This window comes from Myotis nattereri (genome assembly GCF_964212035.1).
Source record: "Myotis nattereri genome assembly, chromosome: X".
In the NCBI taxonomy this organism is placed as follows: Eukaryota; Metazoa; Chordata; class Mammalia; order Chiroptera; family Vespertilionidae; genus Myotis; species Myotis nattereri.
The window spans coordinates 102,571,652-102,590,178 of NC_138078.1; the positions used below are offsets into that span (position 1 = coordinate 102,571,652).

Here is an 18,527-nt window from a genome sequence, read left to right on the forward strand (position 1 = left end):
GAGAGGAAGGGAGAGGGATAGAGAGTTAGAAACATCATCGAGAGAGGAACATCTATCAGCTGCCTCCTGCACACCTCCTACTGGGGATGTGCCTGCAACCAAGGTACATGCCCTTGGCCGGAATCAAACCTGGGACCTTTCAGTCCGCAGGCCAACGCTCTACCCACCGAGCCAAACCGGTTAGGGCTAGCAGGCTAATTTTTAAATTGGTGATTTTGTATGGCCCACAAATTATGTTATAAATATCCAAATGGTCCTTGGTAGAAAAATGGTTCCCCATTCCTGCTTAGAGTAGCACAAGAACATTAAGAAATTTAATAGCAGTGGTTAATTTATTTCTATTGTCAATTCTTTCATAATAGAGAGGAGTGAAATTCTGTATTGGAGTCCAGTACACAGGCATACCTCAGATATATGGTGAGCTCTGTTATATACCACCATAATAAAGCAAGTATCACAATAAAACTGGTTGTAATCTTTTTGCTGGAGGAGAGTCTTGCTCTCCATTTGTAAAAAACACAACACCTGTGAAGCACCATAAACTGAGGTGTGCCTGTATAGCTACTTCATAAGAGTTTTGATAAGGGTTACCTCTGAAGGTAAAACAGAATTGTGAAAAGATAGGGCACTGACAAATTGCCAGACACGTCCATAAAACATACAATTTCTGAAATGTTTATATTAATAATATTTTACACAAAAATTAATTTACAGAAGGCTGTGTCCCTTATGATGACAAGTCTTCCCAATCAACTTTACAGCAATAACACATTAAACAAACATAGTCATTTGCAATACCTCTTTTTATAAGGTGAAAGAGCAAATATTTATGATTCCAGAGGCACTCTGAAAAATCTCGTTTTATGTATAAAAGTTTCAGTTTTAGCTATAAAATATATCATGAAGATTTTATTTTATCCTAAATTTAGGAACTGATTTGGCAAAAGCAAAATTAAGAATGGTTGGAGATTTGTGCACTTGAGTAAAAAGGATCCTGAGTGACTGAGAAAAATACTTCTATACATATTTAATCAAAGTAAAAATAAAGCATTTGAAAAAAAACACAGATATTAACACTGTTGTAAGTGAAGAGCCTATGTTCTAAGGCAGTGGTTCTCAACCTTGGCTGCACATTAGAATCACCTGGGAATCTTTTTAAAATCCTGATTTCCGGGCCTCATCCTCCAGAAATTCTGTTTCTTTGTTATGGGGTGGGGCACAACATTAATAACAAAGAAACAATTTCCAGAGGATGAGGCCCAGAAATCAGGATTTTAAAAAGATTCCCAGGTGATTCTAATGTGCAGCCAAAGTTGAGAACCACTATTCTAAGGTTTTCCCTCCTTAAATAATCCTATCTAATAATAGACAAACATGGTAATTAACTGTACCTCCGACATGCTTCCCATTGGCTAAGCAGGGTGATATGCAAATTAACTGCCAACCAAAATGGCAGCCGGAAGCCAGGCAGCTGAAGAGAACAGGAGGCTTGCTTGCTCCAGTGACGGAGGAAGCCAAGGTTCCCCGCCCGCTGCTGCCTCTGAGCTGCAGTCTAAGAAACAATGTTGCAAATATAGAAGCTAAACCATCCCCAGAAACCTGCTTTTGGCCAGCCAGGCTTCAGCCAGCAGGACCGCAACAGTGTTTCAATTATAGAACAAATGCAGATACCTGTTTCAGCAGCTGAGGTCTCAGAGCTGGAGCTGAGCCTCAGAGCTAACGCTGGCTCTCAGCTCCAGTGACAGCCATAGAAGGTAAATAAATCCTGGAATAAAAAAGAGAAAAACGAAAAAAAGGAGAGGTTGGGAGCTTCAGTCGCCTGCCAGCCTGAAAATGGCCCTCAGCCCCTCACCCAGACTGGCCAGGCACCCCAGTGGGGACCCCCATCCTGAAGCAACAAGATGTCGGCTAATTTGCATACTGAAGGCAGGAGGTAGCGGGCAAGGCTGTCTGCAGTCTGGGACCCAGATCTGTGACCCTGCTGGGTGGGGGGCACCACAGGAAGCTGTCCCTGGTCTGGGACTGGATCTGTGACCCTGCAGGGAGGGTGGCAGTGCTTGAGGCTGTCTGCGGTCTGGGACCTGGATCCATGACCTGGCAGGTGGGGGTTAGCGCTTGAGGCTGTCCGCAGTCTGGGACCCGGATCCATGACATGGAGGGCAGGGGGCAGCGCTTGAGTCTGTCCATGGTCAGGGACCCAGATCCATGACCTGGTGGGCAGGGGGCAGTGCTTGAGGCTGTCCGCGGTCCTGGGACCCGGATCCATGGCCCTTCTCGGCGGGGCAGCAGCTCGCATAGGGGCAAATTGGCCAGGGTTGGGCAGGGCAGAACGCCTGGCTTCCACCCAGCCCCAGTCACTCTGGGCAGGTGAGCAGCGCAGCGAGCCTCTGGACAGGGTAGGCAGGCCAGCAGAGGGCGGCCTGTACTCTCCACATGGTGGTGGTGACAGCTGTGAGCAAGCCAAGCAGAGCCTGAAGGCTGAGCTGAAGTAGTGCCTGCAGGCCATCAGCACCCAGGAGCAGCTGCGCAAGATCCGCCTCCTGGCCCAGAAGGTGCAGGATCGCAGGGACAGCCACTGTGGCGGGCCAGACTGATGTCCTCCTGGCCGCACCACGGGGGTTTGCGGATCTGCAAAGCCAGAGGCCTCCGGTGTGCACATCCCCCCCTGGCGTGCGAACATCCCCCAGCACAGTCACCCTCCCGCGCCTGCAACAGTTGCAAACCGAGGCGTGCACAAGTTCCCCCCACCTCTCCACTGCACTTCCATCAACCTGGCATGCCTAACACCCCCACAGGATGTGCACACATCCCCTCTGATGCGCTCCCGTCCTTTGGAGAGTGTCTGGGTGTTCTGGGTGCTGAGAGTGGGCGCCTGTGAGATGACAGTGAGAGGGCGGAGTGGTGATGCCCTGTTCCCACGGAGGCCAGTGCAGCGACAAGATCACCTCTGGGGGGTTAATGCAGGTGCTGAGGCAGGAGCAGGTGCAGACAGACACACCTGGTGGGCACGGGCGGCCCTCGCTGAGGTGCCTTCGGTCAGCGTTCAAGATCAAGAACCCAGAGGTGGAGAGGAATTCCGTCCTCTCAGTGAAACAGTGGGATAGTTGGGGCGACTGTAGAGGAGGAATGTGCACTTTGGGTGCCAGCACCCATGAGTGAAGGCTGCCCTGACTGAGCCTCGCTTGCTTGGGGCCTAGTGCACTCCTGCCGGGCAGCGGGTGACAGGACGTGCTTTTCCAAATTAATGAGAGAAAACGTTGATTCTCCTGCTGTCCACGAAGGTGGAAAGTGAAGTGGGGAGACATGTGGGGAGTGAGCGAGGTTCTCTGTCTGGGGGTTCCAAATCTGCTGTTGGTTTCTTTCACTGCTGACTAGAGATATACAGGGTGTCACCCCAAAATGTATACACACTTTGAATACCTACTAATTCCAATGGTTTTAAGCATAAGAAAGAAACAACAATGGAGCTGTTATCTGTTAAAAGTGTGGGCACAATCAGGCAGTTGGACATTCCCTGAGGGGTCTCAGATTGGAGAGGGTGAAGGCCAGACTAAGGGGCCCTTTCCCCCCACCCCTACCCCAGTGCACGAATTTCGTGCACCAGGCTACTAGTCCTACATAATAAAGAGGTAATATGCAAATTAACCCTCACACCATCATGCCATCACAAGATGGCTGCGCCCACAGCAGAGGCGGGGTTCCCATAACACAAGATGGCTGCACCCACAGTGGAGGCAGGGTTCCCATAATGAGCCTTAACGAGTGATCAGCAGGGACCTCTGAGGCTGCATGGCGCGGGGCTGGGGCGGGGGACCTGAGGCTGTGCCCCCCCAACCAGCAGGGCTTGATGGGTGACCTCAGCCTGCACCCCTCACCTGGCAGGGCTTGTCAGAAATGAAAGAAAATTAGTAATATGTACATGAAAATCTTCCTCCTGTCAGAGTCTGGGGCATGATGTGGGACCCAGAGTCAAGTCCCTGCCCACCCGCATGTGCCTCAAAATCACATGAGACCCAGACTTGGCCGGCCCCACCCCTATTGGGCGAGATCCAGACCCGGCTGGCCCTACCCCCATCAAGCCCCATCAGGTGGGGGGCGTGGCTTGAGGTCCCCCAGCCTGGGCCAGGGGAGATCTCTGAGATTGGATAAAAAGTAAAATGGAGAGACAAATACTTCTTTTACATAGGTGGGTATAAAATAGTTAACAATTAACATTTACAGAAAAATGAGATGTTATTCAAGATAACAATGAGGGCTGTGGTCTCATGCTCTGGTGTGGTGGGTACAGCGGTAGGGTGTGATGAGGAAAAAGAAAATTATTCTGACATTCCAAAGGTGTGTTATCTTAGATGCAAAAAGACAATAAACAGGGTCAGTTAAGGTAAAGATTGACCATTGTCAAGGAAGAACCAGTCTAGGACAAGACTACATACCACGACTTGTTTTTAGTTAGAAATTTTAATTTCAGCCATCCTATGTGGTTACTTTCAGTCTCTGAGCTTGTCCGGTCTAGTATGTGCCCCTTTTTCATCCACACAAATTTACCTTTTTCATAATTGTAATCATGTTTAAAAATAATGTTAATTTATTTGATCAGTAAGCTGGTATAAATTTAGGGTAAACACACCCAAGTAAATAAAATTCATGCTTGAATTATACTTAAAACTAACAAAACAGAGAAAAGAGTTAATTGCCAAAATTGTTTTCTTGGATTCTTAAGAGTTCTGGATCAGTTTCTGCAAGATGTTTTATTAAAGTTTAGCAGATTAAAAGTATTAGAAGTTAAATTTTCTCATTTTCTGGTAATTTAAGAACATTTAATTTATATATGTGCTTATTCTCTCTGTGAGCCACAGAACAGTGCTCCTTTAATATCTTCCAGACATAGGAAAAGATTTCAGAGTGGGGGGGGGGTGCGGGGTAATGTGGGGATAAGGACACATATGTAATAACTTAATCAATAAAAAATTTTAAAAAAAGATTTCAGAGACACAAAAGGTAAATTTCTTTCTGAATTACAGAGTATTTTGGAATATTTTTGTCTTATATTTCAATAGTTTATTGCTCTTATCGGGCAGAATATATGATTATGTTTATATTTTATTATTCAACCATTATCTACATTTACTGTTATGAAACTGTAGTTTCACTGTATCATTAATTTGTGAAATTTAGAACCAAGAGAGGGATAGCAGCATATCACTCCTCAGAAAGACAATTACTCAAGCTACAAGACTTAAAGGTAAAAAGATTTTTTTTCAGCCTAAGATCTACATCTTATTCAACTCCAATCCTATTTCTCTTTAAAACAATTTCTTCTTTAGGCTCCCTTTGGTATATAACTAGCCAGGGCAAAGTATAAATATGACTTAAAGTGAGATTTTAAGTTGGAAACAGAAAACATTAGAACCGGATAGAGCGGGTAATGATCTTAATAACAGTGGTAGGAGAAAGGAGTATTGAGAAATCACCTTTCCTGTACTTGACTGCCTAATTGTAATGTATCTGTGATACATATTCATGCTAATGTATAATTTCACATTTCATCATAATTTAAATTTACCATAAATTTCACATTTTAAATGGTTCAATGGATGGGTTCAATGCATTACAGATGTAAACTTCAGGCCTTAACGCCTCTACTTTATGCGCAATGCTTACTAATGGAGGTTAATTTTCTTGCTGCAGCTTCCAAAAAAAACACCAGACATAGAGTTCTGGCTTCTGGAGAACCAAAGTTAGAAGAGCCCATTCTAATGAGTGATTTTAGAAAGGCGCTTTTTTATTTCATGCTCTCTCAACAGACTCAGAGTAAAACCATAGCTCATATGTTCATGTCTTGGCAAAACATGATAGAAAATAAAGAATTTCAAACTTCTGTACCATTAAGATTTGTGGTACTCAAGCAATGAATCAAACACAATTCTTAAGATAGGATGCAAGGTTTCATTATTATTTGTTAACTGACACTTTTGAGAAAAATAAACTTAAATCTGTTAATTCTCCACCTCCTTAATGTGAGTGTCCCAGGAGCTTACTTGTAAATGACTTCCAACAGCGGCTGACACGTCACTTAAGTAGCCTTTGGCCCCACCCCCCATAGGGCCATACAAACCCAGTTCCCGCCGCACTTTGTCTGCCTTGGCCAACTTCCGCCTCCCCCACTGAACGCGCAGTTCACGTGACCTCAATACGTCACATCCGATCCCTGCGATTCTGGGCTGGGAATCCTCGCGATGAAGTGCTTGTTTGTTACAGTGGGGACCACCAGCTTTGACGACCTCATAGCCTGTGTATTGGCGCCCGACTGTCTGCAAGTGAGTGGGGTTGCGGGAGGGCGGCAAGCGGGCGCGCCTCGCTGAGCTCGCCACTTGCCGCCGCTTGCACCCTCGGTAAACTAGCGCGACAGCCACGCTAGGAAGAATCTTCCTGAGCGGGACACCAGGTCCCACTGTCCCTTTGCTGATTCCTTCCCGCATCACAGAGTCCTCTGCCTCAGCTTCCCTGCCGCCTCCCCGGGCCACTCCTCCCTATCTTTCCTCAAGCTCCTCCTTTCCTTGGCTTTTCTCAGAATCTCCGCCTCCGCCTCCGTGGTCCTCGGCCTGGCCCCTCCTTCCTGCGGCTCCGCCTGTAGGGCTTAGGCCCGCCTCGCCGCCCTCTCCAGCGGGCTGTGGGCGGTGCAGCCGCGTTGGGCCCCTGGGCATGCTCAGCCAGACTGGATTCGGACCCGAATCGACCTGGCTGAACTCTGCTCAGCCCGTTCTGCTCGCCGCCCCTGCCCTGGCTCCGCTGGGCTTGGGCAGCTCCGCGCCTTTGGGGCGGCCCCGCGGCCGGTCGGTGGTCTGATGTGGCGCGGCGTCACTGTTTGCACAGTCGGACCTGGGAGTTCTTAGTTGTCTCCGGCGAGTTTTCGGCGCCTTTTTCAAAAATCTTTGCCTGGTCTCAGATTTCTTGCGGGGCCACTTCTTTCAGGACTCCGTGAGCTGGGTCGCGTAGATCCGTTAGGGCTAGTGAGGTGCCTTGTCAGGGCCCGGGACGAGGAGGAAATGGGTCATTTTGGAAAACGAACAGAAATCGTCTCCATTTAGACTATTTGGCAGCCCGTCCTCAGATCTGAACACCGACTTTCGAGTTTGCTGTTACTACTATTTTTATAGTAACCTGTGTAAAAGGCCTGTTGTTTTCTGTTTTGCCTCTTTTCAGATCATCAAGACCCTTGGTTACAACCGACTCGTTCTACAGATAGGCAGAGGAAAGTTTGTACCTGAACCATTCAGTACTGAGTCATTTACTCTGGATGTTTATAGGTACAAGGATTCACTGAAAGAAGACCTTGAGGAAGCAGATCTTGTTATAAGTCACGCAGGTAAAGTGCCTTAGAATCTTAACGGGGTTTGGTTTTTTAAGAACAGAAACTTGAACCTTTTGGAGATAAAATCATTAGAGTAACTGTAGCCCTTTTGAATAAAAGACTTATTTGAACATAACAATCGAGAATATTAGACAGAATTTGTTATTTCTGGGTGGTAAAAGGATGGGATATTAATTATCATAGCCCAACTTTACAGTAAGAAACTTTAAACACGGGCAAAATAATTGACCCAATGACGTGTGTAAAGAGTTGTCATTTGAGGTATTTGGACTTAGATCTGCAGTAGTGTTGAGCCATCTAATTGGTTGGATTAGTCATGGAGAAACTGACTTTGAAAGATGTTTTACATTTTTATTAAATGTGAATGTGAAATACATTAAGTAAAAATATTCTATAACAAGTACATATTGTATATCATTGCCTGCTCTTCAGCAAACCATCCTGATCTAGTTACACTGCCTATACCTTCAGAAGAACTGTTTTGGGAGAGCATTGCAATTATGACCGCTGGATAATTATGACCGCTGAGGGAGGAAGAAGTTTTGTGGTTCTTAAAAAGCCTTCTTTGGAGAGAGAAAAGTCTTTAGAAGTAGACAGCACTAACAAATTGGTGATTAGAAATGGATAATAGCAACAGCTTTTGGTATTGTTATACTTGTTATGTGTGTATAACTGGTTGAATCCTCCCAATCCTATGAACTAAATACTGTTAGTATCTCTATTTTACAGATGAAGAAACAGAGACACAGAGGTTAAGTGACTTTTCCAGTTAGTAAGTGGTAGACAGATAACAATCTGATGCTGGAGTCTGTGTTTTTATTACTACCCTAGCATTATTTACCCATAAAGGGTTTGTCTATTCATTTATCAATCTCCTCTCTGCCATAGAAAATACCAAATGATTTTAGATTTTAAAGTTGAGTTGACCCAAGTATTGTACATATGCACATTTGTGGAGATTTACCCTTGACTGTTTTCTGGAATCAAACCTCACAGGCAAACTCATAAGGAGTGGTCAGAGTTTTTCTTTATTGGTGCCTATCACTATTGAGGGCTTGCTTTTTCTACTTTTTAAATAGATGAGTAGAACACTTCATGTACAGTATGTTGAACCTGAATTTTATTTGGATTCAAAACCCATGCCCAGGGCATCCAACTAGAGGGCAAATGGCAAAGCACTTAATTTATTGGCAGTGTTAAAAAAAAATGTATTTTTCAAATTAGGTTTATAACATTAAAGAGCAACTGATAACTATACTTTTGGTATTTTGAATATATAATTAAAAGTCCTGGTTTGTAGTTCTGCCAACTAAGTTTTTCAGTTTTAGCACAAAACTTGGTAGAACACTTTAACTTTTTAAAACATTTTATTGAATTTAAATAATTGGGGTGAAAATGGTTAATAGGATCATATAGGTTTCAAGTGTACAATTCTATGGTACATGATCTGTGTATTGTATTGTGGACCCACCAACCAAAGTCAAATCTTCTGTCACTATAAATTTCTCCTGCATTACCCTTTACTACCACCATCCCCTTCCCTCTGGTAACCACCATATTGTTGTCTGTGTCATAAGCTTCAGTTTTATATTATCCCACATATGAGTGAAATCATATGGTTCTTAGCTTTTTCTGACTAACTTATTTTGCTTAGCATAATATTCTCAAGGTTCATCTGTGTTGTCACCAATGGCAGTGTTGTCTTTTTTCTTATGGGGGAATAGTATTCCATGATATATATCTATCACATTTCCTTTATCTAATCCTCTATCGAAGGATACTTTGGTTGTCTTCATGTCTTGGCCACCTTGAATAATGCTGCAGTGCACATAGGGGTGCATATATCTTTGCAAATAAATGTTTTCAAGTTTTTGGGGTAAACATCCAGAAGAGGGATTGCTGGGTATGTGGTAATTAAATTCCTAAGTTTTTGAGGAACCTCCATACTGTTTTCCATTGTGGCTCTACTAGTTTACATTCCCACCAGCAGTGAATGAGGGTTCCTTTTTCTTCATAATCTCTCTAACACAACATTGTTATTACCTATGGTGTTGATAATGGCCACTCTAATAGGTGTGAGGTGGTATCTCATTGTAGTTTTGATTTGCATTTCCTTAATAGCTAGTGAGGTGAGCATCTTTTTGTATATCTGTTGGCTTAACTTTTTTTAAAACCTGTATTAACAAATTTGATGTATGTTTGTAGGTGCAGGAAGCTGTTTGGAGACTCTGGAAAAAAGAAAGCCTCTTGTAGTGGTTATAAATGAAAAATTGATGAACAATCATCAGCTGGAATTGGCAAAACAGCTACACAAAGACGGGCATCTCTTTTACTGTACCTGCAGGTATACTAGAGACTTATTATTTGACTTCTTGCTTTAATTCCTCCCTATTTTTACCCAGCTACCTACCCCATCTGTCTCTTCATCCTCTTACTTTCTCCCACTTATCAAACATTCTTTGATTTTTTTCACCTGTCAGACCCTCTCATTTGTTTGTCTTCCACTCCAACTATGATCTGTACCTGCATCATTGCATGTAAATATCTGAGTGTGTGTGTGTGTGTGTGCATGTAATTTATGTTCATCTGGGTGCTAAAATCTCTGAGAATATAATTTTTGAGTTCATTATTTAGATTTTCATTATTCAAAGAAGGCATTTGCTTATTTTTTTAACATTTTTAATATATTATTGATTTCAGAGAGGAAGTGAGAGGGAGAGAGAGATAGAAACATCATTGATGAGAGAGAATCATTGATCAGCTGCCTCCTGCACACCCCACACTGGGGATCCAGCCCACAGCCCGAGCATATGCCCTGACCAGGAATTGAACTATGCTTTCCTGGTTCATAGGTTGATGCTCAACCACTGAGACACTGACTGGGCCATTTGCTTATTTTTAATTCAGGTTTTGCGTTAAGTAAATCCACTGGAATCTCTTAAGTGTGCTCATTCATTAATTCAACTACACCTAATATATGGCAGGCATTGTTTTAGGTACTGTGGATACAGTGGTAAACATGAGATAAAGTCCCATGGTACTAATGTTCTAATGGTGGGAGATAGTAAACAGTTCATAAATAAGCAATCAATATAATTTTACATAGTGAAATGTGCTATGAAGAAAGTAAGTCAGGGTGGAGTGATAGGTTGGGTGAAGACTAATTATCTAATTTTATCTAAAATGGTTAGGGAAGTCATGATGGTATTTGACATTTAAGCTAATGAATGAAAAGGAAGAGCCAGTCTTGTGAAGCTCTACAGCAGTGGTTCCCAACGTGAGGCAAATGCCTCAGAGGGGGGCAGTTTGATTTTTAAGGGGGGGCAATTAAAGAATGAGTTATTAGCAGTGAATTTTTTGCATTTCTTATGGTGGTAGGGGCCTCATATATAGTATATAAATATATATTGTGACATTTATGCATTTCAGGTCTCTATTATATGTTTTAAAACTGTTGTTTTTTCATATCACTTCATATTATTTTTAACAATTTCTTCCTCAGTACTTCAACTGTCCTTTCGTTCTTTCATTTTTCTCTTTCATGGATGCCATGTTCTTTGGAAGCTTGTTTAGACCACGTTAATGGCCTTTTAGGCTTCCTCTGTGTGAATAGGAGTTCACTTTTTGAATAATAAGAATTATATGTCACGGGGGGGCATCAGGATTTCAGAGATGCTTAGGTGGGGCATTGCCAAAAAAAAGGTTGGGAACCACTGCTCTAAAGGCAGAAGGAACAGCCATTGCAAAGGCCCTAAGCTAGGAATGAGCTTTGAGTTTGATATGTTTGAGGAACAGAGGGATGGTTAGTGTGGCAGCATAGTAAGCAAAGGAGAATGTAGAATAAGATGATACTGGGCAGAGAAGCTCATGTAAGAGTTCTGATTTTATTCTATGTTTAGCGAGAAGTCATTGGAGTATTTTAAGCAGGGAAATTACATTATGGTAAGGAGTATTATTTTCTAGAAGTACCTTAGAATTCAACAGAAACTGATCAACATCACAGTAGAAGGAAGAAGAAAATTGTTGCTTTGTTTTCTATTAATTCTTCTTGAGACACTAGAAGCTTGCCAAAGGGTCAGGTCAGTAATTTGCAATTGTTCGACTTGAAGAGCTATCCTAATTTGATGTTTTAAAAAGCAAAGACCTTATAGAAGTATTGCAAAATACATACAGGGATGGGCAAAAATAGGGTTGTATACAGATAATTAATATAATAATACAAGAATAAACTGCTTCACATACTCACAACTATAAGCCTACTTTTGCCCACCCTGTATTTTTATATTATAATAAGTTGAAGTTAATTTGAAAATAAAAAATAAACTTTAGAAGAAATGTGTTACAGGGGTGGGCAAACTTTTTGACTCGAGGGCCACAATGGGTTCTTAAACTGGACTGGAGGGCTGGAACAAAAGCATGGATGGAGTGTCTGTGTGAACTAATCTAAATTCAAAGTAAACATCATTACATAAAAGGGTACGGTGTTTTTTTTTTTTTTTTAGTTTTATTCATTTCAAAGGGGCCAGATCCGGCCGCGGGCTGTAGTTTGCCCAGGGCTGTTTAGAACATAGTAAGTTTTTCTTTTAAGCTTTACTGCATCTGTCTCCTAGGCATTCAGTAAACACTTGTTCATTCATTAAATATTTATTGTGCACCTACTATGTGCCTCACATTATTCTAGGTACTAAGGATACATCAGTAAACAAAACAAGGATTCCTCCTCATTAAGAGGAGAGATTCATTGATTGTTTCAGGGGTATTTGTTGACATCATAATCCCTATAATGATGGAAGAGAGGGAATGTCAGGCTGCTTTGTAATATAGAAGCCATTCTTAAAGGTATTGTAAGTCAGGGAGAATCTAGATAATCAAAATTATGTGGACCTCAGATAATGGGCATATCTGTCATTAGGTAGTTGAGAGTAATAAACTCTAATCTTACTGTTTATGAAAGTCAATTTTTCCAGACACTTTTGATGAGTATTTCCATTTAAAATGTTAAATCAGCTTTGAATTTGTGTCAGTACATTTATAAAAGGAAAACATTGATTTCATAAAGGATGTCCTGTCCTGACTCTTTATTCAGGCTGAAAAGGAAGCTGTACAAATCTCTAAAAATTTATTAAAGGTTTAAAAGTCATTTTTTTCTTATATTAATTTCAATAAAATCATACACATGAATGCCATAAGAATCAGCAATTAGTTGTGCTTTCATCTTAGGTATATTATTTATTTGCCACAAATTTAGGCTAGGTGGTTGTCTATTCTAATTTAAGTGGCTGGTTTAATTAAATTCCTGAAGTATAGTTTTAACTTGTGGTTTGGAATCTTATTTCCAACAAGCATGGCTATTGTACATTGCTTAATTTACACCAGATTTATTATAGTAAATTACTGTCAAAAAGTTATTCCACCAACTTCATGAATGGTCTAGTAGTTTCCCAAGCTTATTGTTATTGTCTGGCAGCTGTTACTTTTAGTTTCATTTGTTCTGTTTCATAAATTAATTTTGTTTCAATTTGTATCTTCCCAGCCCTAAGAAGTGTTCCAAAGCCATGTGACCACATCCTTCCTGAAATAACATTTCTGAAATATATCAGTTGACATAAGATACAGTATCTTTTGAATTGATGTTGATATATAGCTCTTTGTATTGCTTTAATCTTAGTATGTATACCTATAATATTAAAATACATTAAAATTACATGTATAGATTGAGAAGCTTCACAATATTCTTGGAAGTTAGATTCATTCATCAAATGGGCAGCAGGTGAATGCTGAAATTTTCTCCCATATTACCTAATATTTTTCTTCTTTTGTTTTAGCACGCTTCCTGGGCTGTTACAGTCAATGGACTTATCAACACTGAAATGTTTTCCTCCTGGCCAGCCAGAAAAATTTTCTGCATTTTTGGATAAAGTTGTTGGATTACAAAAATAAACATTAAACTCTCAACACTTTAAAAACATCCCCCTCCCAAATCCAACCAATGGGATATGGTTAAATCAAATTAAATGCATAAGATATATTTGCAGAGTAATATAAATTAATAAACTTCCTACATCTAAAGAATGTTAGAAAATTTTATGGTGTGAATATTAGCATTTGAGTTCAAATAGTAATTGCAGTTTAGTAGATTTATTAGAATTCCCCTTGATCTTTATTTTTAAGTATTAGAAGTATGTAGTGAGCATTTACAGGTTTCATCCTAGAATCCCAAGTGGAATTGGAATCATGAGAAAAAATGAATAAAATTTGAAAACTCTGACAATAATATCAAATGTAGTTAGTTTGCTTTTTCTTAGAGTAAGAAAATAAAACAGTAACAAACTTGTAAAAAAATTCTGAGAGTCAACATCTTTAGATTTATAACTCAAGGAGTCAAATATTAGAGTGGAGTGGATGTGTTCACTTTTTTTTCTCTAAAATATAGTGACAGTAATCTTGCCCAATGTCAGAACTTTACTGGTTTGAGAAGAGTAAACCAAAAGAACAAGCCAATAGGATTTGCTGTGTTATTCTTTTCTAAGAAACCTCTCTTACAGTGATATTATAACATTTACTGTAACATCATAATTTTACTTATAAAATTAGTTTTACAAATGAATAAATATTCTGATGTGTATGGGCTAAATATATGGTTTTACAATTCACATAACAGATATGCAGGGTGGGGCAAAGGTGTTTACAGTTATGAGTATGGGAAAGTTTATTTTTACGTTACTTATTTATTGTATTTTTTCATACAAACAACTGTAAACCAACTTTTGCCTCACCCTATATTATGAAATTATGATGAGCATAAGTAGTCTTAAGACCTGTAAAATAAATTAGGTTATCCATAAATATTCATGGTTTTCTGGCAGAAAGTTTAGACAAAGTTCATCCATGAAAATAGAGCATTCACTGTAATGACCTGCTTTCCATTACATTATCCCAAAATGTTGAATATTCTAAGTATTTTACTTGGGATACTTTATATTTCTGTAAATTTATTTTCCTGATTGTGTTTTACTTGGGCTAATATTAAATTCTTACTAACGGTAGAAGGTGGTGGCTGAGAAGTACTCTGGGTAGCAGGAGGAAGCCAAGTTGGACTAAAATTTTGCTGAGAATATTCTAAAAAGTGAGTAATCTACACAGTTGAGAATTCACAGCACCATAATCAAAATTGTATTTTAATACTAAAGTTGTAGAAAAGGCCTTATTTAAATCCATAGAGAGAATTTGACTTTTCTGGGATCTTTCTAAATGTGTTTTTCTAATTTGAGAAAAACTGTGACTTTATGTTGATCACTCACCTTTAGTTATTTTATATCAAGGACTAAACATACAGAATCAGAAACAAATGAAAGGGTGTACTCAAATTGCAGACAACTGAAAAGCAATATGGAACCCCAAATCCTCTGCTTGCTTCTTTCTCATTAGAATACGAAATCCAGATTCCATTATTTTATTTAGCAAAGGCTTAACCAATGGTTTCAATTGTGTGTAGTGACATCTCTTGATTATACCTTTATGAAATGTGGGGTTTAAAAATCAAAGGATATCTTGGAATCATTTTGATTTGACAGGAATCTTCAAGATCATCTAGTCCATTCCCTCATTTCTCAGATGAGGAAGAAGGCCAGAGGTTAGTACTTATCTGAAATAACAGCCTTTGGCAAAGCTGCCCCTAGAAGCAGCTCTTTACTCCTGAGCTCTTTTTCTATCATACCATAACATATATCGTAAGCTTTTTGTTTCTTTTTATTCGTTTAGCTACTTTAGACCCTTCCAAGGAAACTTTTCTTCATTTCCAGGAGTAGTTAATTAGTTTATTTTACTAGGAATTTCACACTTATTTGGGTTTTCCTTTGGTTTATGATAACCTTCATTCAGACATAGAAACCTGTGATTACTGAGTTTTTGGAATCTAGCAAAATGCTGTGGGGTAGAATTAATGCTAGATTGAATGAATGAAGACTTTAAAACAGAATTGTAGATTTTTGGAGTTCGAAGAGTATTACATGACAGGGCTTCAGGTTTTTGAAGTTAGTAAGTGGAATGCAGTTTTTTGAGCAGTTTTCTGTTCGAGTTATTTAGATTTCCAGGAATAAGGAAGCAAAAGGGAAAGTTTAGTATTTTGAGAAATTCACATTGTGGATAGGTTCAGAAGTGGACAACAGAAAGTTGATGTTGGAATAGAAAAATTATGTGAGGAAGGGGATGACTGGGAAGTAAGGATTCTTAGATTACTGTATGCTTATAATTTGGGAGAAAAGAAAATAAGAGCAAGAAAGATTTGGTGGTAGGTAAGAGTATAATTGATGAACTTGAAGTGGGGTTCTGGAACATTTAAAAGTAGTCATCTAAAAGTACTGTCAGTTGTCTGATTTTAGATACCTTAGAGCAGTGGTCGGCAAACTGTGGCTCGTGAGCCACATGCGGCTCTTTGGCTTCTTGAATGTGGCTCTTCCACGAAATACTGACTTCTGCGCATGGGCCACGAAGTTTCAATCGCACTGTATGTGCGCGCCCACACATGGTATTTTGTGGAAGAGCCACACTCAAGGGGCCAAAGAGCCGCATGTGGCTTGCGAGCCGCAGTTTGCCGACCACTGCCTTAGAGCACTACTTTGTGTACTTATAAAGGCAGATAATCTAGGCACAAAGGGCACTGTATAAAGTTTGTATTGCTTATTTGATAGTTTGAGAAAGTTTTCTAAGACTAAAAATCAGAAATAACTAGTGGTAATGTAAATATTTCCTTGGCTCTTTATTATGGTATAAGCACTTAATCCCTCTGATTTGTTCAAAATAAAAGTTTCAGAGATGACCAAAAATCTTCATACAGTCTGAGAAATGAGATATATGGGAAAATTATTTAAAATTGGTTTTTGGGAAAGATTTGGGAATTGGTGGTCCTGATAGCTATGGGCTAATCAATTTTCTGCTCTACAATTAGTATACATTTTTATGGGGGAGTAGAGAATGATAATAAGTTAATACCTGTTGCATGCGTAGTATGTGTCAGGTACTATTTAAAGCACTTTGTAGTGTGAATTTGCTTAATCTCTATGAAATAGGTACTGTTACTGTCCCATTTTGCAAATGAGGAAACTGAGCATAATGTGAAAAAGGACTTTTATGCTACTTCATTATCCAAACGATGATATGAGAATTGTAATTGGAACACTGAATTCCAGTGTATTTCCATCATTTATGGGAACAAGAGTACAAAATATTTGAAATCGGGAATATTCCAAGAAATTTAAATTGTGTGATAGCTACAGGTATATAACCTATTTCAGTTTTTGCATTGCTATTTAAAAACATACTGATTTCTACTCATCAAATCTACCTGGAGAAAATCCTAATAGGTTTACTTGGTTGCAAGTTATTTGCTAACTCCTCTTTCTCTTTAAATCATTGTGTTTTAGATTCTATTTTTGGACCTCTTCTATTTATTTATTTATTTTAACATATTTTTATTGATTTCAGAGAGGAAGGGAGAGGGAAGGAGAGACAGAATCATCAATGATGAGAGAGAATCATTGATTGGCTGCCTCCTGCACACCCCCATACTGGGGATTGAGCCTGCAACCCGGGCATGTGCCCTTGACAGGAATCGAACCTGGGACCCTTCAGTCCGCAGGCTGATGCTCTATCCACTGAGCAAAACCAGCTAAGGCTGGTCCTCTTTATATATTTTTCTTGGTATTGTCATTACACCTAGAGCTTCTGTTGACTTCCCTATCAATGTCCCCAACTCTGATTTGAGCTCCTGAATGCTATTTTCCAGTTGTCTACTTGTCATGTCTGCCAGTTCTTTAAGTACCTTAAATGTGCCCCAAACTAAAATCATATTTCTCCTATTATGTTTCTGAAATCCTTATATCTATTAATGGTGTCGCTATTTAGTCAGTCCTCCAGGCTTTAACTCATCTCCAACCTTATTTATATGGTTGACCACCAGTTACTCTCAGCTGTACTTCCTAAATCTGTCAAGCCCATTTAGTCAATTAGTCTTTTAACATAGATGCATAAGAATCTACTTTTGTTATCAGATGACACAGTTCTTGCTATAGAGAAACTCTTACAGTTTAGTTGAGGAGGAGCTCAGTCTTTAAGTTCTTTGCCTGAAACACAGTAGGCTTTCCATAAATGATAAATGTGCCTCTTTAGTACTGTTTTCTCATCTTTTTTAGGATTAGGTATTGTTTCCCAGAAACACTGTCATCTTGCACACATTCATTTCATATTTTCTTCTGAATACAAAATATCTAGTTTGTCTCATTGAGAAAGATGTGACCATCATGTTGTTTGGTGGAATTTGTAGGATCAAGCTTTTATAGGAATGGTATCTAAAACAGCAGTGCCGAACTTAGCGTAATATCCTAGTGGTATTTAAGGGTCTTTAAAATAATGGGACCTATTGGGAATTTGCAGTAAAATACAATGATGCAAAAAATTAGAGATTTAGTAAAAGCAGTAGTTATAATGAAAGATTACATGGAGAAAGGTCTAGGATAATCACCAAACACAGTTTAATTCCTTGTTAAATGGTTAATTCTTACATGAATATTCTAGCACAATCTTAATATTGTATATTCTTTTAATTCTATAATCTTTGTAGGTGGCTAGACCAAAGGTGGGCAAATCAATCTAGCTAGCTTCAAAAAGGAATGTAGCAATATGCTTCTTGACTTTTATATTCTTGAAAAATATTTTGAGGCGCTTTTATACCATTACATATTTCTCTTGGCATTTCACTTCTAAATCTTTACTCACTTTATGAATGTTTACATTCTTGCTACAGTTATTTATGTTGATTTGTACTCTATCATTATTTTATTTTGATAGCTACAGTCCTGCTCTCTAAGATTCTTTGGGTCATGGAACCCTTCAAAATATTTAAAACTTAATTTTCTCTCTACTCATACATACACACATTTTCGTGTGAATTTCAGGGAGTTTACAGATACTTTGAGGCCCCAGGTTAAAAATCCCTAGACTGAGGCCATTTCAGTTATTCATAACTACTAGACATTTTTATAATTAAACCCTCTAGTTAAATACATTTAAGTTTAGTAATTCTTAATTTTTCTAACAAATTATAAACTTTGCTCAAGTTTAAAACATACCAAACAATACATTTTGAAACTAACCTTAA

At 39.5% G+C, this 18,527-nt stretch overlaps 1 protein-coding gene across 1 annotated transcript in view; it reads left to right on the forward strand.

Annotated features, from left to right (window-relative positions):
- Positions 1 to 6,218: 6,218 nt before the first annotated feature.
- ALG13 (ALG13 UDP-N-acetylglucosaminyltransferase subunit) overlaps positions 6,219 to 18,527 on the forward strand; it is an 80,228-nt gene continuing 67,919 nt past the window's right edge. Inside the window, 3 exon segments of the mRNA XM_081115375.1 lie at positions 6,219 to 6,317; positions 7,204 to 7,366; positions 9,578 to 9,716. Coding sequence (XP_080971501.1) covers positions 6,237 to 6,317; positions 7,204 to 7,366; positions 9,578 to 9,716 — 383 coding nt within the window. The 5' untranslated portion in view covers positions 6,219 to 6,236.